This window comes from Orussus abietinus, unplaced genomic scaffold, assembly GCF_000612105.2.
Source record: "Orussus abietinus isolate OABI.00-Male unplaced genomic scaffold, Oabi_2.0 scaffold191, whole genome shotgun sequence".
Taxonomy (NCBI): Eukaryota; Metazoa; Arthropoda; class Insecta; order Hymenoptera; family Orussidae; genus Orussus; species Orussus abietinus.
Window position 1 is genome coordinate 79,179 of NW_019394341.1, and position 22,659 is coordinate 101,837.

Here is a 22,659-nt window from a genome sequence, read left to right on the forward strand (position 1 = left end):
GCTTGTCCGAGCTCTACATAAAATATATAAAACATAACACAGTTAACGTACGTAAATAATAAAAATATCTTTTTTATATGCCAGTCGCGCAAGTATTCCCGTAAAAAATGTGCGGGGCAGAGGTTAAGAACTACTAACCTAGACAAAGATCTACAAAGGACTACTTTCAACTTGATTAACATTTTAAATAACTGCATTGCAGTTTACTTTCAAATGGTAGCTTTTTTCTGTGACACAAACGGCCGTATTCATTTCTTAATAATTACCAAACGTTGATTCCCGTATGCTAATAAATTCTATTTAAATATCATTATTACTGTCGGGGAAAATATCATTTTGCGGAAAGATTAAACTCAAGTATTGCAAGTCGGAAGAATTCGTTGCGATTGGTTGCCCCGATTCCTGTAGGATATTGTCAATTTCTGTGATAGAATTACGATCGGACAGCAACTTCACTACGAAGGTCAACCAGTCTAGTATCAATTAATCTTGATAATCATTGGCAAGTTAACGTTCGTGACGGAAACGCATTTCGTCATGGTGGTGGGCGTTCGTGCACCCGTAACGCGAATGCTCGTAAAAGAAAGGGAATTAAACAAAGTGGAATATGTGAAGTGCATCGCACCGGTGCACGTAAGGTCAGTTTAGGATTTTCGCGTGATCCGTCTCAAGGATGCAATATGGTAAACTGCAAGTGTAAGCGACTTACGTGGCAGCCAAGATCGCTCACGTGGAAATTCGCTCGGCGTGACGAAAACTAGAAAAGGAAAAACGCCTTGTGCTCGCCGAATGTTAATTAGGGAGATCTTGGCAAATCTTTATAGGCTCCCCAAGTAAACACTACATCCCATAATTATAACCGGAGTTTAATAATGCACTGCCTGCCAAAAGAAGCCCAACACTTAATAGTAAAATTCGCGCAAATCAGAAAATAACATATATAGTTCGTGATGGGGTAAACAGATAGTCATTCAATTTTGGTTTCAAAGAATATTCGGGATTAACGCGATATGGTTAGCCTCCTTTCATTGTCTCGGACAATGTACGTGGTTATCAGATATGCAACATTGATTCTTAGGTGTTGCAGTTTTTCATGGCAAGCAGAGTATTTATGAAACCTTGCACCCTTGTTGTACAAGTTGGTACTATTATTTCATATGGACTTTTTTTAAATTAGGTTACGAGTGTATATATGTATTTTTTGAACTTACCGAAACCTATTCGGAATCATTGACCACAGATGCACGTGGAAAAGTATTTCACAGTCATAATAAAGCACGTGACACGTTTCAGTAAATGTTAAACATTCGGACGGATCACCAAAGTTTGTTTGCAGAAATGTTTTGGCTAGGTGGACAACGACAAAAGAGTGGGGCACCACAAATTATATTCACGATTACGATTGTATTGCTCATTTAATGAAGTAGTAACAAAAATATTCTTATCTACATCGCCACAAATGTATTTGTTAATTTAGCAAACATTTTTTCCAAAGGATGCTCTAAGGTTAGATCTGCGTTTGATACAATTGCAGGCATCTTTGCCTTTAACGCAATTATTGCTACAATTAGAGCAAACGTTATCTTTTGGCCCGGTTCCACCAACTTCGGTGAAAAATCTAATCCTCAGTTACAATACATTGCAAGTTAACATTGTAATTAACATTTGTATCTCGACAAGGGCGCATCTTTCTTGCTCTCGTTCACCGACAATTCAACTTACTTGGTATATACTAATATATATTATACTAATATAAATTATAATATATATAATATACTATTATAACAACTAATGGTATACACGATTAGGTAATCACGCTTTAAATAAATGTGGGGGAGCACTTACGTTTTTACCCCATGATAAACTTAGACGTTAACTTTAACCTACGGTTATGTAATCAATGATTTAACCTAGGTTGGTGGAACCGGGCATAAGAGCGCATGTCATTTTTTCCGGGCAGATTTCCCTCCGATGACAAATGACTTCCGCGGCCACATTGAATATTCCGTAGGTCGATGCACAAACGGTTTCCCCTAGAATTCTGGGGACTATCGAGCAGGACTAAATGCGAAAAAATGACGAGTACCCCGCAAAGGTCGGCGGGTCCCAACAGCGGATTTATCCCTAGCAGTGATATTCCCGTAATTAGGGGGCCCTAAACGGCAAGGGCAGTTCACTGGTTACCGGCAGGGTAGAAGAAGAGGAGAGAGAGAGAGAGAATTTCTCGTCTCTTTTTCGAAGTTTCCGGCGACCCCACCGGCGTATCATTACGCGGCAATCAGTCGGTACGTGTACGAACCCGACCGATGGAATTCTTGACCCGAGCTGGCCAACCCGGCACACCGACGTGCACGGGATTGCACGTGCAACCCTGAACACGAATCCGCACACCGGTCCGAAAGCGAAACGCGAAATGCGAAATGCGAAACGCGAAACTCGGAACTGCATCTTTTTCTCGTTGGTCCGAATGCCAGCCGTAAACTTTAAGGATACGTTATTGCTGGTGCGCGCCATGCGCCCCGGCAGTACCCTCCACCGCCAAATTGCACCGGCTTTTTATGAAGCTTTATGCGCTTTTAGAGCAGACTCCGGATCGATTCTCGGCCGATCCGAGACGTATTCAATCGGCAGTTTACACCGACGAAAGTGAGCGCGGCAGAATGCTCTGTGTGTTGGTGATCGGAATAAACGTTGCTTACGTACTCGGTGAAGCATGTTCTCCAGCATATCGGGCACCAAAGTTGAGAGGTCATGGGGTAGGCATAAACGGGTACAAGTAATTGGAGTATTTTTACTCGGTATTTTTCATTTCGACACCAAGTACTCTAGGCGTCGATTGATCGCGATACTCGGTATCGGTGAAGAGGACTCGTATAGAATTGGAGGGAGTGGAAATGATAAGGAGGGAATTTTTTTTCTTTTTTATATGTTACTTTGCACCTGCGAGAACGTTAAATCGATTGATGAGAAACGTGTATTTTGAGTAACAGAGTTTATTCGCAACGGCATTCTTCTCCTGTGGTACTTATAATTAGTGCAAACCTTCTATGGGAGATAGGTTTGGCTTGTAGGTTTATGTGTATTTCGATTCGATACTTTTTTCTATGCAAGTAATAAATGAAAGTATCGATACTTTGATGGTATCGGTTCATTCCTAGTTATGAGTGTCTGAAATTTTCTTTGCGCCGAAATTTCCTTCCTTGAGTGAAGAAAATTGAATTTTTGGTCATCGCTTCTAATAAGGTACAGGTGTTACGCATGTATTTACCGCTATACATATTTTTTTTAATAAAGGGAAAAAGGCATTACAACTGAAGTTAACGCTAATGCACGTTATTTTTGATAAAGTTTTTATTTTCAATGCAAGCGACATGTGAAGGTATCAATATTTTGGTGGTATCGATTCATCCGAAGTTATGGGTATCGGAAAATTTCAAATTCCCCGCAATTTGAGATCCTAAAACGGATACGTGATTTCATTCCTTATGAGGAAAAAAAATTAATTTTTGAGGGCCATCGTTGGGGTGGTACAGGTGTTACGCACGAAGTTGTAAATTTTTTCGAAAACAGCGTTATGGATGAAGTTAACGCTAATGCATGTCCTTTTTATGAAGGAGAGGAAGAAAAGGTGTTACGCGTTAAATTAACGTTAATACATGTCCTTTTTAACAGAGGATTACGCAAAATGTGCGAATAATGTCGCGTGGAATAGAATACGTCTCAGGGATCACAGGTATTCTGGCGTTTTTTCAAGCGAAACGAAATAAGTGGTGCTGTACGCTGACATTCTCGTAGTACAGTGTCGAGTACGAACGAGATTGTAGTCGAGATTCTTGGCAAGCCCGGTAAAACGTGTCCGGCTTCAAAATGGGATGATTGGAGGTAACGAGATGTGCACGAACCGCGTTAGATGCGACCACGAATATTTTCACGACCTTAACTCGTTGACATTTCCACGTGAATAATCATTATGAACGACACGAAGTTATAAAAATGACCGAACAAAGTAGTCTCGACGGCTTTATAATAAAATGCTGCAGCGGTGTAACAATCAATGTGGATCGTTTTTATTTCTTTAAACCTTTAATTCTTTTTTATTTTTATTTTTGACAGTATATCGTTAGTACATCCAGTTTACTCACGTTCTTTCGCTTTGCTTTGTTATATATTGGGACCGTTTCAAAAACCTTATAGAACTGTCTCATTTAATGCTGATAGCTTTCTTGTACCGCAAGATAATCGGTAGAAACGCGTATCGGGTTATTACCTCGGATTGATTATCGACGTAAACTGGGTTACGAGGTTTACGCGAATATGGGAATAACAAAAGCGCTTCCGTACTGGCAAACTAATAATTATTGGGCAGAACTTGCCTGACGTAGGGATCAAGTTCCCCAATGGAAGAAACTCTTTCAATTACCCATTTCCCGTACCCATTTTCAAGAGAATCTTTTTAAATTATATTCTATATCCAAGTTAGATATTAATTAAATTATAAATATATTTCACGTCAAAATATAAGCATTGTAATGTGTAATAGATAAAGCATAGCAACATGTAAGTCTGCTCTCAGATTCGGTGCTTTTATTTAAGAAAGTTAATTTTCAGACGTTAAAGAAATTGAAATTGCCTTTTCCGACATTCTTTCTTCAAAGGCCTTATTTGAATAAAATACTTTTATAGCATTTATTGTTTTCATTGCTCATCGAAAAACATGCGTGTTTGATCAGAGAAAACGCGAAATAATTTGATATGGGATGGAGTACGGTTGTTTGGTTTGTTTACAATTTTACAATAAATAACGTTTATTGCACATTGAAAGCTTCTTAATCAACGATTTTGCCTACCGGGTGTTTTCAGATTTTGTCAATGGTGATGTAGGTGGTTTACACTAAAAGATGATATATTAAAAAACAGTGCGGCATTAAATTATTGCTTAAAAAATTCTGATACATCTCATATCATTTTTCCTGAATAGAACATCAGTGATAAGAATTCAAAGCAGTATTGCCATGTGATAAATTTTTCGTCTAAAGCACAAATCATGTCGGCTATTTTATTCAGATGGCTAGTCAGTTTTGAAGGCATGTGCGCGCGTAAAAATGATGGTTATACTCAACTGTTCGCTTCATTTACTCGTTGTCCTTAAAAGATTACGTAGAGAATGGGCCCGGTTTGACCGGTATTGGTATTTGCTGCTAATCAATTCTTTCTGCAACTCCGTATGCGTTTCGGAGTGCATTCCTTTTTGCGGCCTCGTTGACTCGCCGAGAGGTTTAATCTCTTGAAGTTGAAAACGTGTCGCACATGTCCAACGCATACAAGCCAATCGTCAAATAATTAATATCTCTCCTTATCACTTCCTTATGCCGAAAAAATTCAGTTTCAATGTATTGATTATTAACCTACAAACCTATTTTTGTATACAGAAAAGAAAACGCAAGTATAATTAAGTAAGTAGGTTGATCGATAAGGTTTCCTACATGTTAACTAAATACGCAAAATCCCTTCTTTTTTTTTTTCTTCTTTTCGTTTTACAAGTCACATGCAGCCAATTATCGCGCTTCGGTGAACGAGTTGTTCCTTCTCAGTTTCTCCGGCAAAGAATATCTAATGGATTATTTGTAGAAAGTTGAAAAGCAGTACCGAAACGGGAACATTTTCTGAGGTAATGTTGGTAATCTATTTTAAGTCAAATGGAGGTTCTGAAAGTAAAAAATGATTTATATTTATTTATATCGATAATGAGTTTATTCCTATATATTTCTGTTTATGAATCAGTGATAGGAATTTTGCTATATAGTGATAATACTGGTTTCAGAAGATCTTTCATGTACGTCTGAACGTTTCACACGCGTGTGTCTCTTCTATTCCACTTTCAAATCGTTTCTTTGCCTCGGTGAAGAAACGACACGATTAGGATCTTCACTTTCTTAGTGAGCAAATACCGCGAGAGGTATTGTACTATCGCAAAATGAAATGTCAACTAAATACCTCGTTACTTGATGTTAAAATTACTTCATTAGAAAGGATGCTTAATTGTGAGTTAATTCGAAAAACCTGTAAATCGTCCTGGTCTCTCAGTTGTTGCCTAAATGCTTAATAAGACATATTATCAAATTATAAATGTACATATCTAATTGACAAAATACTTTCATTTAGTTGACATTTAAATAGATCTTTAATTGATTTCGCAATTCAGGTATGTCATGAGTTTCAAATCGCTGAATTGATTATGTCACTGATTTTGAACAAATATATTGCATTCAATAACAATCCAATACTATTATTTTTGCATGTTCAATTAAAACATATATGCATGTGCTATGTATCCTAACTTATTATTATCCATTCGTTCCACATCTATTTAACTGTAAACCAAAGTTTATACCTGCTCTAATTAGCATCAGGTATCACCAAGATTCAAATCCGTAACTTTCACAATTTCTGTGGGCACGAATTAAGAGGGAGATAAGGAAATATATGTCCATGCTATTACCTCGTTCGAAACCAACATAAACGTTTAAAAAGTAATATTTATCATTCCCGGAACCTGAAGGTTGATATCTCCAAAATTCGTCAAATTGCCGAGTTCCGTAAACTCGTAAAGCGTTAATTTAGAACAGGAGCCATATAAGTACTTGACGCGAGTACTTGCACGTAAATCATGGTATAAGTGCAGACAGCAATAATGATTTCCCAGACAGAGAATTCTAATTTTATTAATCGCGATTGTATACGCCTCGAGCCTTGGGAAGTCGAGCTCTCGGCCGAGAAAAAATCTTCTTCCGCCATCAACCGGTTTCTCCATGAAAGTAAAAGCATATTAATGTCTTTCGGCTACTGTACGGAATAAGTCAGCCGTACAATGTACAAAGTAAGCAGGTATATTCAAAACTTGAATATCAAATTTCAATCAAAATTAGTTTAGGATATATTTGCATATGTCGGGTACATTTTCAAAGATGTTAAGAGTAGCCGAATGAAGTTTTATATGGATTGGACAAAAGTACTGGTAATTATAGGGAAGTCACGGGCTTGCAAATTTTCAATTTGATACGAGTAAGATGTTTTGTATCGAAACTCCTCATCGGAGTATTAATTTTATTTGAGAGGAGACATGGTACACCTTATTTTGACATCCTTAGTAAATACGATTAATCTGCTCGGGCTCGAGCTTCGTCCCTGAGTCGTAAAAGTTCGACAGCCGGGACGACAATCCTGACTTTCTCTCTCGTGAGTTGATTTTTTTTACTCCGTGAATTCCATCGAGCCACGTGCTGGCAAAGATTCTGCACCTGCGCGTAAGAGAACCGCATTACGTCGCGATCATGGCGGCACAACTTTGCCAACGTACCCGGAACTTTTCGTATGTACCGCGAGAAACCTGCTATGTACCTACACTGGGGAGGTAAGCCAGGTTTGACCTTTTTCGTAATTACCAATTATTTTTCTAACGCGATTGTCGTGGACCAGCACGTACGCGTGCAAGTCGTTTGCGCTTTAGTTACGTCATTCCTATCGCGGGAGTAATAAATGGGAGGAAATGGGAGGCATGGATCAGCGAAATAATTGCGAAATAACTCATTTTCTTAAGACAGGTACGAGGGTGCGTCAACGTTATCCCGACTTGTTTCACTTGATCGATTCTACGAATACCAAGTATGTTAAGCGTTCATATATCGAGTGAAATATAAGTGAAGATATTAGTGTTGTCATTCTTCATAAATGTGGATATGAACGTTTCAGTTCTTCGCGGATAGGTTGGGATAGTTTTGGAATGGTTGAGTATTTCTCCCAGTTTTAATCAGGGGTGAAAAAATGTAAATACTTCAATTAAAATCACGATTAAACCTCTGTAACCGAATTCCTTTACAAGCTACGAAGAAACTGATAATACGGAATTTGCAAGTACTAATCTAGTGATATTAACTGTTTGATAATACATGTACAATTTATTACGTAGTTAGAAGGGAATGGTACAATGTTAAGGTGCTACATTAAGTTTCGGTAGACAAATCAAATAAGACTTATAAATAATATCGATAGCGGGTATGGGACTTCAAAATCATGTGGTGTTATGGAAGATTGAAATCATCGATTTTAATCAACTGATTTTTATCTTTACCGGTCAAGATTTTTTTTAATGGTTGGGTGCCGCCCTTTTCTGCTGTTTCAATTGACTAATATGGGTGCGGATGGTTTATGCGACAAATTAGGTTTGTACAAACCCACTAACAGAGACCTATGTCTTCGACCTACGGATCTTCTCCTCAAGGCTCTCGTGGAGGCTGATGGAACCTCTCGCCATCTGCATACGCCAAGTTTGACCAAATCAAGAACCTCGTAGCCATGCATAATACTCGCTCGCATGAATAATCTGCGGCAACGCAATATCCGCGGAAACAATGGACCATCCGATCACCCACGTTATTCCATTTTTGTCCGCATAGTTTTCATTGACAAGCTAGCATTTCGTGGCTCTACTATTTTAGACGACAAACGTCAGCGCTGAACGGATTAAATGCTTTTTACATTTAACAAAACCTTGGATCCTCCATGTAACGAATTAACGTACATACTTTACTCGAAGATTGAACATGTTTAAGATATTTCATTAAAATGTTGCGGACACTTTACGTTAAGTTAAAAGTTCAGATATTATCTTTAAGTCATCGCGTTATGATTTCTGACTTTTTCATTAGTTAACAAAACTATTGTGACCCAAGATTAAAGCCACGATAAATTACAACTAACGATTAACGATTACAATATCTGAATTGCGGTGGTGTATGATCACGACGTGCATGCAGTATGTGTAGCGTAGTGTACAAATTTAATTAGTCATGGTAGACAACCGGATGTAACCTTTACATCCAAACGTACTCTCTAACATGCAAGCATGTTAAGTGTGTTGTTAGAACATTCTTCAACAATTTTTCCGTCATTTTACACGTTATCGCATAAGCGTTACCTTGCTTTTTTCAATCTGAACTGCCTTATAAAAATAGACATTTTTTATTAGCGAATACTCAAGTTTAACGAAAGGAATGAATTTTCACGGTATGCTTTGAGAACGTCGCTTAAGTATTTTGAATGAAAAAGAGAGGTAGAAAAGCTGCTCGCAAATACTATGTTCAGATAATCCATAAACGTAGATCAATCTACTTTTATGAAATGCTTTTTTTATTATACTAATATGTCATTCGACATTAATTGTACTGATCTTCAGTATTTCACTTTCATGAATCAAATGTATAATTTTACTACAACCTTACTCAGGTGTAGGAATTTTATGAATATAATTACTAAAGTGTCGGAATTTTATGTATACTTCTAAAAGGGTCGAGACGGCTACTGCGATCTCATATTCCGCGCTTTTTCGAGGTTATGGTCGACATTTTCCAGGTGGTCCCGACAAAGAGGTCGAGCACTGAACAAGTAAATCAGGCGTAACTGAAGTTCGGACCAGCTGACGATTTCAGCCTAAAGGCGGCCTAAAAGTAGGTTTACGAGTTCACGCGTTAACGTAACCCGTTATCCTTATCATCGTTATTACGCGGTCGGCCTTTCAAGCCGCGTTATTCATTATCTATTACGCGCGACTGCTCGTCGTAACCTTTAGACGATTTCTCGCCTCGTTTCTCACGAGCATGTCCCGTCACCTCGACACTGCAAAAGCCGATTCTTCGATCATTTCATCGAGCAATTGCATGATTTGACCTACTTGCTACCTCCCATCGGCTTCGATATCAAATCGAACAAATGATATATACACATTAGGATGTCGCTAACCTCTATTGCATGATATTGCATCGGAACATCGGAAATTGAAACGGTTCAGTAGTGTTTCCTCGCTGTTTTTTTTTTTTTTATTTATTGAAACTACGGTCATCTGGAGCGTGAGCAGATCCAAGATTCTTTCCTTTGGCACGAATTTCTCGTGGTGGCAGGATGAGTGATGAGTCAAAGGAATCTGAAATTTTCTTTTCTCAAGTTCAGCACGATTATGGATAGTACTTCCATTAATCTGTAAATTGTCCATCATTCTGGAGAAGCGCTTTTCATTTTGTCCAGGAAAATGCCTTTTTTTTTGGAAAATATAAATCCTCTTACTACTGGCAACAATAGGAAGGTTCAGCATCCTTTTAATGCGTTTTCCGTTCCGATCCACTAATCTGAAATTCCTATCGTACAGGTGATAGAAGATTAATCGAAGTAACTGGTAGTCTGGCGGGCCTTATTAGGCCGATAGATAAACTGCATAGGAGAGGATTTCCCTTCCCAAGGAATAAGTAAGATTCTTTTTTCCTTTCATTGCATATTGCTGAGTGTTGTCATGCTGCAAAATGAGTTACCTAGTTCCGCTACTGGTATGGTCTTTTCCGCTCTGTTTCATCGCTCAAACGGATGATTGCTGTCAATGATGCTTCGGATTAATAGTTCGACCGAATTCCAGTAATTCACAATATTTGACACTTTAATATCCCATCGAATGCATAAAATTACCATTTTGATACGGATTACGGGCTTTGATACGGTTTAGAAGGCAGAGTTGATGGGCTTGACCAGATCCGATCGATGATTTCCTCCATTTAGCTTGTCGTGTAAAACCAGTATTTCGACGTTTATTACTAGTTTGTATCTTTAAAAGATCCGTTCATTTATCCTATCATATGTTTTTGTTATCATCTAACCAACGAACGGTTACATTCGATATCGTACCTCCGAATTTGTTCAATTATTGGAAGAAGAGAATCTCTGATCAAGGAATGGAAAAGTTAATTAGTGTGATCTATACTTGTTCACAACACGAGGAAATATTCTTAAACGTATGTAAGACACGTAATTTTTGTATTACTTACAATATAAATATATGTACAACTCACTTTTTTTTTAATTCTATTTTCACTCACTTTGGTGTGGTATTAAAAACATTTTAAAGTGTCATGAAATGATAAGTAGCCTTTCAACTTTTCTTTTGTAGTGGCCTTCGTTAAGAATAGGTGTATTGTATACCTATTGTAGCTGAAAATCATCTTGAATTCGGTTAGTGACAGTTTTCATACGGTGTGCTCAATACTCATGACCTATGCACTGTACGCTCGCCGACATGAAGGAAAGCTATCCGCTATGAAAATGAGGTTGCAACTTGACCTAATATAATGTTGTAAGTGCACAAAGGTCTCTTTTAATACGATGGATGCGTATCGTGCAAAAAAAAAAACATGTAAGAAAAAGATTCACACAAGCGGGTGAAAGTAAATAAAACGTATTAAAAGAAACGTGTCAAAATACCGTGTAAAAAGTGACGCACACGTGTGACGAGTCAAGCACACAAGTGATACACATAAATCTCCGACGAGTTAATAATATATATTTATTAATGTACAGAGAAGTGCTGTTTAGGAATTCATATTGATCGAGTAACGCGAAATATTGTTCCATCAACCGTTTCAAGTGATTCCGAAACGATCTATGATTTAAAATCGCAGCCGACCTGGTTTTCCAATTTCCTGAACAAACTGGAATAATATACATGACTACTTGTATTATGCAAATTCTCAGCGAGAAATGGCGAGAATAATTCCTGAGTAAAATGTCGAATCAATCATTGTGATGCAAACAGGCGAAATTCCCTAAACTGCCACGCTTTCATGGAGGACACGGCCAAAGCGTGATTTTCGTTATAAATTAGAATAGAAAGTGCAGGAGCCGAAGATGAAATTCAAGGAAAAGCGGGTCGAATATGTTTGCAGCGTTCCAAATTGGCAGGAAAAACGTCCTGACCTCGTCTAGAAAGGAATACACAGGATATACACAAGAATACAACAAATAATGGGACATTCTATATTGAGCACGTAATTTTATGTACATTTGACGCGCAGAGCTGGATTTCTGTATTATCGACGAATTCTTTACCGTAGAGGCAATCACTGATATCTGCTTTACCGACTGTACCAACATTGTGCAGTGCTGCTCCGGGTGTTACACGTTCCAACTATAGGCTCTACGACATTAACATCAAATCTACCTACGACATTTTCTGCTATTCGTTTTTTTTTTATTATATATAATAAATTGCAGCTTGTTATTATTTAAATTTTGTACATTTTTGTACGTTTCCCTTCCACGATTCCATTTTGTAACAAAATGTACAAGATTTATGCCAATAGCTGAGTGGTACATTTTAAGAGGACATTATCAGGTTAATGAACTTATTCGCATTTCTTCTCGTGAAAAAACGTATAACATCATAGGAAGAAATTACGCGGCCTTTCTGTTCCACTGGCCAATACGTGACTCATTCGATTCTTAGGATTCGTGAAAAAAAAAAAAAAAGAATCGTTCCTGTACGTTTGTAGTACAAGTATCGTTCCTAAGGGGAACCAGCAAATTCCAAACATCGAACTCACTGGGCCTTATTTGGACTTCTTTCGCAGCTGGACTTATGCGACTGTTCGATACGAACAGTGTGGAGAAACTATCGATGAATACCAATCGAATTCAATACTTAAATTCAAATAAGGTTCCCTGTATTCCATGGTTGCGATAGGAACACGAGGGTTACAACATTCATTTCTCCTTACGCTAAATTCATTTCATATCTTTTTAACATAACACAGGTATTAAACTCAATGTCAATGATATAACATTTATTGCTCGGGGCCTTATCAATGTTTTGTTATTTTCATTCCACAAACATTCCTATGAATACAGGGTGGATCTGGTATTTTAACCCAAAACCTCATCTATCATTTTATCTCCCTTCTATCTCATGATTGGAGTAGATATCCATCCGAGCTTGTTTCTCGTTGACCAAATGTTACCTAATAGCAATAGAATGGAATATTAGTAAGGTTATCTCCTGCTTTTTAATAAGGAAGTGAATGGTGAATGGGAATTTAATTTCATTCAAGTTTAATTGATAAAAGCTCCATTTAAAAACCGACGAGCGAAGAAGCTTTTCAGCTTAGGAGCGGAGTTTCAAAACCTTCTGGATTGGCTTTTATATCCCATTCATGAGTTCTTTAAGGCAATAATGTCATTGTACATTAAAATATCTCAAAAGTTGAATAGCCGTTAATTTGAGGGGCGCCTTTTTTAGTAAAAAAGCGTTATTCCTTATGGAAATGAAATCTCGTCCCAGGAGATAAATCCTCCGGAAAATTGGTTCTTCAGCGATTCGTGCATTTTCTGCGGTGGTTTTCAGCTCGAGCCAAAGAGCCGTTGATTGAAACAACGTGCCGATTAACCCCTTCTCGAAGTTCCCGGTGGCGGGGGCGTTTCGACGCGATTCCACCCTCGGTCTTATAACCCGTGATTCGGCATCGCGACGCGTCGATTTAACGACGTCTCTTTGTCGTACCGAAAATTCTATGACGAGGCAGCCCTGCGGCCCCTTGGAGCGCGTCAGACACCACTCCACTCGAGACGGTCGTCAATTTCGCGGCTTTATGCTTTTTTTTCATCTTTTCACCACACCCTCCTCCCTTTCCGTATTCTTCGACGTAAGGCACTTTTTCAAACGCTTTCCACAACTTTTAAACGCTTTCCTCGCTCGGGTTTGTTCCTCCGGCTCGTACCGTGGATGGTGCACCCCTCTAAAGGGAGACCTCCCTCTTTAAAGGTAAACCCTTCCACTTCGGTTAAGGGATGTTCAAGTTCTACGGAAAGTTCTAGGGCCTCGTTCGTTTTTCCTGAGATGGTACTCGATCCTCCCGTTACCCTTCATTTGGATAGATTTTATGGCAAAATTCTCCCGGAAACGAACGGTGAGATCAACTTTTGCTACACTGTGAAGGGACGTGGGATTTTAAACATCTTTTTATAAATGGACAAATTCGCAATTTCATGTCGAACGGGCTAATCATTTGTGAAACTCTGCCCCCTACATGTTTCTTCGGCCAGAAATAGATTCCTTCAGTCATGCGAAATATATTCTACCAATGTGTACGACTATTATACAAGCAATAAATTTCTAAATTATTTGCACGACCATCTATCTCGGATTTTATGAACTTGACAATATTGAAGCGTAAGGGACTTAATGCAATACGAATAATTTTAATATTGCTTGATAGATGATAAGTATGCAATGGTTTGAAAGCTCTATCGATTTTGTTGACCTGCGAAAATCTTTCTTCCATTTCTGGGATGAAAGGCAATTATATTAGCCCCTCTTCTCGTAATGACAAGTTACGTCCGCATCGAATAGCACGGAAAATGCATTCGACTATTGGAAATCGTTATTCAAGAGGTTAAAAATAAAATTGACTTGTTCCTCTTGAAGCTAATTATTGAAGACCTCAAACTCTCTAACGTGAAGTCAAATTGAATACCTCATCGATTACTTTATTTGGAAAAAAAAACAAAGTTTTTCGAACCACGTAGAAAATGACCAGTAGCGATTAATAGACGCATAGACGTGTGTGTTTTTTTTTTAAGTCGTTGCGGATATTCCGCACGAGAATATCCGTCAAAAAACAGGAATGAAAGGGAAATCTGTCAACTATGTGTTTATATCATCCATTCGAACAATGTACAGAAATTAGTGCATTTTGTAGTTCTAATTGATACAACGTAGATTTATCTTCAACGTCAACAATTCCACTTTTCAGTACGTTGATTCACTTATAATCCGTCGCAATGGTTAGTTTAAAATTCATTACACTTCCAAGGTGCGACATTATTGCATGAGTCACTTCAATGCATATCTTTAATCATGCAATGACACCCGATGATAGATTCCGTCAATTTCGGTCGAGTATGGCGTAACCGCAAATAATGGTGTATGATGTGTCATCATCATCTACTGTTTCCCATACCGATGATTCACTAATGTGTAATGCCTTCGTTCGAACCCATGTAGACAGAGTATTGTAAAAAGTGCGAATTACAGTGTTACGAGATTACGTGCACGTTTCATGTGATAACTGATAACTGATCCCTGATGAGGCATGATGGTCAATCATTAATATACACATGCTAATCATTTAAAATCCTTCGGATTACTTAGATTCTCTTATAATTTCTAACGATTACTTCGCAAATTAATTTAAAAAAGAATTTTAAAAAATTCCAACTTACAACGAAGGAAGGGATACGTAAACGTTGAAGTTCAATGAAAACGCTACTATATTATGCTCATAGTAATATACTTTATTCCGACGGAATATAATTGTAATCACAGGGTATAACAACAAGTAGAGTTCCGGTGAACACTTTCATTCATATTCATATTGCAAATAATTCCACCGCCGTTATAAATAACGGTATCCAATTTCTAGTCACTTCTCAGATCTTTGCACTCGCCGCGATGGAGAAGTACAATTTCTAAAATAAAAAGGATTGTGTCAGTACAGTCAATTGATATTTATCTGCATATCTATTTTAAACATACAGAAATAGCGGCCTAATAACTGAAACAGTAATGAACTCTCGAAAGCAGTGGATCTTAAATGAAACTCGTTACAAATGATCCATATAATTATTTGCATATATATAACGGGCTTATGCGACTTAACAAGTAAAAAAATAACAAGGGGGAGATTTCGTTATGTACATCGCTATATCAAGTACTAATATCTATATTCCCCCATTAAGCAAGATATGTACGGTTTGAAGGTTGAAAAACACGTCTTTGTACTTCTGTTCATGTACAGCTAATATTCCCACACGAAGTAATGGAATACACGTTTAGAAGCACTAACACATTTTGTAGATTCTAATGTTCGCCCTTTGAGAGAAAAACTAAACTCGCAAACGTTATACAAACGTTACAGTTCTAGCGCAAAAGAATCATTCATTATACTTTCAATTAAACATTATAAACATTACGTTAAAGTACACGTTTCTTCTCAACTAGGGAAAAACACATCGAAAATCTAACACAGAAAATTAACCGTTCTTGTAAATATATATTTGATGTGGAAAAAAAACCGCGAATAAGTAGCGTTTATTTTTTACACCTGCACTATATTTATATTACGTTTACGTGTATAGAATGTGCATTCCACTATTTTGTGGTTGTTGGATGGGGCAGCACAAATTTTCCTTATAATCAAAAGTATTCCATCATTTTTTAAACGAGCTAAGAACCACTGCTCTGAAGCAATATACCTGTATGTACAATTTAATCATACCTGGGCCGCCTTTAGATCTGAGGTAATCCCTCTCGCACTTGAAGAGACATATATTGTTGTACGTCTTATGATTGCTGGCGCACACAGGTGCAAACTCCAAGGTGCACACGCACAAGGGTCCTTCATCTTGGACGGTTTTCGGTTTTCCAAGGACCAAAGTCGAGTAAAGCAAAAGAGCTCCAAATACAACTAGGACACGCATTCTGTCCAAAGTAAAATATTTTATCGAGGAAACGAAAACTGAAACACCCTGACTACTGGTTTGCGATCAGCGAGTACTGCCGTTCTCTTTTAACTGGCCGAATTAATAATTGTTCCAGGGTAGTCATTGCCAAGTTATCGGATTGCGATAAGATAGAAAAGACGGTATTTGTCAAACTAATTGTCACCGATTTAATCTGTACTCTTTATTAAATTGATCCCGGAGTTTGCATTTAATGAAGCTTAGTATTCTTTATCGGCGCAAACAGGCTCGTTAGCAAATAAGCCCGCCTGTCTTCGAGTTAATGCGATTAAATGATTGAATATTAATAATTAAAGTTTAATAAATAATATTAAAATATTAATGTTTAATCTTTCATGCAACATTATACTTTATTTGAAAATCGAAAATCTTTGTTAAAAGAATTGCAGTCTCTCGTGAATAAAGTGGTGCCACCACTTTTCCCATGGTGCAATGTTATTGCTTAAGCTTGATATAAAACGTAATCGTAAATGTAATATTCTCACACTTATTCAAATATTTATAGGAATTTGTCCTCTTTACTTAAACCTAATCAAAAGAATACATGAAAATGTTATTTGCGCTGTCATTCAAAACAAAAAACACAGTGGTCTTTGTAAGTTTTACTTATAAAAGAATATCATTTTTTGAGAAACATAAATAACTGAAAATCTCATATTGAATATATTAGAAAGTATCTTATATAACTGTCGTCATAAATGAAAAACAATGACACGTTAAGCGCTATAAGTAGATTACTTATAAAAGCACCACTCCTTTTTATTAATTTTCATTTTAAACATCAGTGATTATAGTTTTTGTCTTTATCCGCATCAGTATCCAGGTACATGATTTCTAGGCATTTTATTTTAGTTAAAGATGTGTACTAAACATTCCATATCGGTAGATTAACTTGTGTTAACTATGTAATTCCAAAAGTTGTCATTTTTGTATCTTCTACAGGTTATACAAAACTACACACACAATAGAACATTTGCAATAGTTCCACAGGAAAATAATGGAAGCATTTTTAATTCTACTGTTTTCATTTTCTAATTTTGCTCTTCCCTGCGCATAATCCTCTTCTCCATTTCAATTTTTCACTTTGTTCGTTCCCATGGTACCGTTTTACTTTCAACGGATTCAAATATTACCATACGAGAGTATTTCATCGTGTTACAGTTATTTCGCGTGGGAGTAAAATCAGCGTGCAGGCACACCTTGATGAATACGGAGAGTGTGCAGAACTGATTACGCATTGTTCATTCGCACCATACACGATACTTCCACTAAACTCATTAAATGACGAAAAACGATCAAGGGAACCGAGTAATCTCACCGCTTGTAAAGAATCCGCATAAATTATGTATTAAAATTGATTACCATATTATTGCTCACTTTCATATCTCTTTGAATAACTAGACTTATATCTTACACGTAACAAAATGTTCAATAACATTTGTTAAAAACATTTTATTTGAATTTTTAATGGCGTGAGCGTACCTACTATTCTACTTGGTAAGAATATTTCATTTCCATAATTTACGAAGATAGAGCGATTAGAACAATTTTTGTAATTCAGAAAGGAAACGAAAATGTATTTGACATAGTTTTCTTTTTTTCTTCACTAAAAATGTCTTCGAGGGGATTACACAATACTGGTAACGTAACTATCAAATTGGTTACCTCATGAAAGATTTCCTAAACCGCACTGATAAAAATGCCCATATAAATTTACATACTCAATCATCAGCTATTTTAATGCTACGATAAATTGCAGTAAAATTACATTGTCTCTGTAATATCAAATTCAGTATCTGAGTTAAATTATAAAAAATTATTACGTAATATTACATTAAATTCAAGTAAAAATGCACTAATACGATGAATATACGATGTTAGGTGTACTTATACATTGTCTAATTTTTAATTCTTCCATTATACGTTTTTCTAGGTGAAACGTTAAGTCACGAAGTGTGTAAAAATGTATGTAAATTTCCATCAACTTTTATCAATGCGATTTGAAGGAAGAGAGAATATTGACTTTGTTGTTGTCCTGTAACGGAATGATTCAGAATTCCTCGATAACGTTACATACGCGTATACTGTGCATAGATAGCAAATTAAAAAACTTTTCACGAAAGGTACTAATAAACGGTAATTTGTTTTTAATTCAACCAAAACATCGGCAAATGGATGGGCTGATAGCTTCTTAGTTAAATAATAACGGCATGAAATAATTCAATGAATGTTAGTACTTTGAGATCGCACATAAATTAAACGGATCTCACGCTTTGTATGGATCAGTAAGGATCGTTCAAGTCGAAAATAAGCGTCGCGATCGAATGTCGAAATGTTCGATCTAATATGGCAGAGAGTGATGTATGGTTGGAGGTTGATACCCTAATCGTAGTTTTGGGGAATCAATCGGTACGCATTTCTTTCTTCGATCGCGTAGGCAGCTGCACGCAACTGTGCGCTCCTATAAGAGCCAGGGGAATGCTATAAATAAGTTACGCCGTAAATAAATTCTGTGTCTCGACTTTTCCTTTTCTGACGAATGCTCGACGCCCTGACTCTTGGCTCTTTAACGGGAAGAGCCATTAATATTGCACCCCTGATTTCTCTCTTCCTGGTTTTTACCTCATTTTGCATTGCTTTCCTTGAAACCGTAGAAATAGCGTAGCCTTCGCAAGTAATATCTAGGTATAAAAGTGTACGACCTCTCGTCGAGAAAAAATTACCCTAACGACTAATCGGAAAGTATTTCAAGTGTGTTGAGTAAAAACGCAGTAATGCTAACGTGCAATCGCGTGGACGAAAATGTGAAAACACATCTTCGGAAACGTTGAAGCGTCCTCGACAAAGTCTCATAACAGAGAAGTGCTACTTCCGTCCCGTTTAGCCCAGAAACCATCGGGGCATCGAACCGTTCCGAAGTGGTCCTCCTTATATCTCCATGTAACGAACACAACTAAACGAAGACTGACATATAGGAACGTTAGGATGGCAGATCTAATATCTCTTAAACAGAAACTAAGGAGCAGCTGTTCGACGTTAAAACGAAATAAGAGATTTTGCGACCGCAGAACTGTAAGCCAGTGGTTCTTAACCCTTTCGAAGTCGAGATTTTTAAATATAAGGACGATATACGCAACGCCGAAATTGTTAAAGTCAGAAATTAACAATAAGAATATGCAGCTGAAATGTAGGGAAAACTTTTACATTCGTGGAACCTATTGACGCGGATTAAAAAACTACTGATGTGTGCCCCTTTACTCCTCCGTGCTGTAGAGAAGTTAACAAAATTATAAAATGGTTACTGCATGGTATAGGTATAGCAAAACGCTTTCGAAGTCGAGGACATTTTTAAATATAAGGAAGATATACACAACGCCGAAATTTTTAAAGTCAGAAATTAACAATAAGAATATGCAGCTGAAATGTAGGGAAAACTTTTACGTTCGTGGAACCTATTGTCGCGGATTAAAAACTACTGATGTGTGCCCCTTTACTCCTCCGTGCTGTAGAGAAGTTAACAAAATTATAAAATGGTTACTGCATGGTATAGGTATTGCAATAATATAGTATGTATATAGTTATAGCATTTTATCTAACACAATTAAAACTAGAGCATCATGTACTGTAGTTATTAGACTGGTTATTTATGGCAATGAGATATTTCAGTACTAAATGCCACTTTAATATTGTAATTTTTAGTATTAACCGTTGATAGCACTATGTCATAGAATGATATCAGACGAGAAATCAAATTAATCAAGAGTCAATCTCGTGTTTACGTATATGACATTTTTTCGGGTTGACGAGATTTAGTTAAGACTCCTGCTGATACTACTAAATAAGAGACTTACATACTAATCGAAATGTTTAACCTTCTTGTTGTTCTGTCTGCTACATCAGACGAGTATTATTCCTCAGCTTACTTGTGATAAATACCTCGTATGAGCTGACGATGTGAGAATCTTACCATTCAAAAACAAGATAAGGAGATCCAAATTCGTCGGAAAATTTTACTCGGTGATGTCAACTATTGGGTTGGTGCATATGTTTTTGTAACTAGGGAAACTAGTTACAAAAAACGCACGAACTTATGCACCAACCCAATATGTTTAATGTCGTGAATTGAAATGCAATAGATGATGCTTCGGTCTATAAATGGGAAAAATAAAGGTTATCGATGGAAGATTTTAATTGGCAATTTAATTAGACATGTCGACTAATGAATTAATAGTTCGTAAGTAAAACGAGATAAGGGCTTGAACCACTATTATAATATTATTGAGGAAGGAATGCAAACACCACTTTGCGTATTCATCTCATTTTTCTATACCGTTTACATTTATTTTCTTCGAAAGAAGTCGATAGAACTTTGGGCGACGTACTAAAAGGACCGTCTAATAATGTTCATAAAAAGTTTCTTCATAATAATTTAACAGAGTTTTTAGTTTTCCCGCGTACCCAACTTCTAAATTGGATTCGTTCAAAATTTTCCAAAAATTCATTAGACGTACAGTTTTTAATAAACTAAGATAAAATGTGGAATCCGTCGAATATGAATGTATCTGCACGAAATACACAACTTAATTTGGAAAATCATCAATACATTGTAAAGAGAATGAGTAATAAACCATTGTCGAGGTTACTCGACCAGGAAGTCTTTCTATCTTGGCATATTTCAGATGTTGGTGTGAACGAAGCTGGCCGGAAGTTTAAGATAATGCTCGTTTCCGGCCAACTGTGAGCCGGCAGAGCTATAATTGAGGAAATCTTAATTTCGATTTTCCTCGTCGGATTGAAATTCTGAAAAAATGATAATTGATATTTACAAGATATTAAGCCCAGCGTTGTTTTGCACTTTTTTTCTTGTTTTGGGTTCCAAAGCAATTAGATCAAAAATCTAATAGGACGCGCAGCTTCCTCGTAGCCAAAATCTTCTAAGTCCAAAATTTCATTTCGATGAAATCTGAAGTCATGAAGTGAACAGACGAACAGACAAACATTACTAATATAAGATACCGGAGAATTGTAACAAAAGAAATACAATCGGTGATAAATTTGGTGACATGTGATCACTACAATGTGTCACAATTAAAAAGTGATAATTTCAGATAGAATAACGTATAAATAGAAGATGGCATACCGACGATTTGCTGTTCTCTTTTCTCTCTCTGGTACCAATTTTGAAAAAAACAAAAAAAAACGGAATGAAAGAGCCAATTACTGTTATACTATCGTGGTATAGCGAAGGCAAGGTTGTAAATGTAGCTATACGTGATTCGATCCACTTAATTACGATTTGACCCGAATACGCCATACAGCTTTGAAAGGCGGATTTAGATCAAGTATCCATAATTAAATTTGGAAGTACTACCGCCATGTACCACGCAAAACATTAGTACTATACGTGTATTCATCGGGGAATTCACAGGACACTATTTTATCTTGGTTTTTATACACGCTTGTGGTATTAATTTATGCTGGAGTAATTAACGTTTACAGTAATTATCACCAGACTTCTGAATACGTCTTTCGAGTGGCGTCGACGTATGCAGAGTCAGTCTATATTAACAAGTATATTTACTTCGAACGACCGAGCTCCCTTTCCGTAAATCCTTTTCATCCGCAATTCCGGTGGTTGATGATGCTTTGAAAGCAACCTCGTATGGCGTATTCAATGTTAACGCGTACGTAAATACGAATAGAGACAAAATCAACGCAACGCCGTAAAGCCCTTCCTTTCCAAATGTCGAATTCAAAGGAAATGGTAAATGTTTATAAGGAATAATGCGATAATATTTACTTCTTGGGATTCGTTGTGCAGTACAGCAGCTGAGACTACCGATGTCAGTTACTGCTTACTAAATCACTGTAGCTCATTTTTCGTTTGTGTTACTACATTCTGTTGTATCGCCATTTCCGTTTTTAGATTTTTGATTTTCTCTAAAAGGAAGAAAAACCCGAGGAAATTCCTAGAGGAATTTTAGTTTATCAGCCTCCCATTCATTCCCTCAGTTTTGACATTTAAGTTGAGAACAGTCTATAATAGAACGTTAGTAGAATTCCATTATATTGTTTTTTATTAAGGTGATGTTAAAGTAGCATCCGAGCAGTTAATCGTAAATGAAACTTGTCTGTAAACTCGATATGCCAAATCGTTTGAAACTTTACCACATAGATGTGTAGGCCCTGGGGAAGGTCCTGAAAATTTTTAATAAATAAATTTTTTAATTAAAAAAAATGAAATTTCATGGGTGGCAGGACCTGTCATAG

General features: G+C 37.0%; 2 protein-coding genes across 4 annotated transcripts in view; one reads left to right on the forward strand and one right to left on the reverse strand.

The window, feature by feature from the left end:
* The window catches only part of LOC105703279 (rhotekin), a 93,093-nt gene that overhangs the window by 29,117 nt on the left and 41,317 nt on the right, over positions 1-22,659 (forward strand). The window lies entirely within an intron of this gene.
* On the reverse strand, positions 15,142-16,441 carry LOC105703286 (turripeptide OL11-like). The gene is made up of 2 exons (XM_012431570.2): positions 16,146-16,441; positions 15,142-15,336 (listed from the first exon to the last, which is right to left on the reverse strand). The coding sequence occupies exons 1-2, from the start codon at positions 16,345-16,347 to the stop codon at positions 15,287-15,289; spliced, it is 252 nt and encodes an 83-aa protein (XP_012286993.1). The 5' UTR covers positions 16,348-16,441; the 3' UTR covers positions 15,142-15,286.

Excerpts from the sequence above, each read along its gene's own strand:
- LOC105703286 (XM_012431570.2), bottom strand. The coding sequence starts at position 16,347 with ATGCGTGTCCTAGTTGTATTTGGAGCTCTTTTGCTTTACTCGACTTTG. Across the intron at positions 15,337-16,145 it reads CAGATCTAAAGGCGGCCCAG|AAATTGTACTTCTCCATCGC; the intron begins GTATGATTAAAT and ends TTTTTATTTTAG.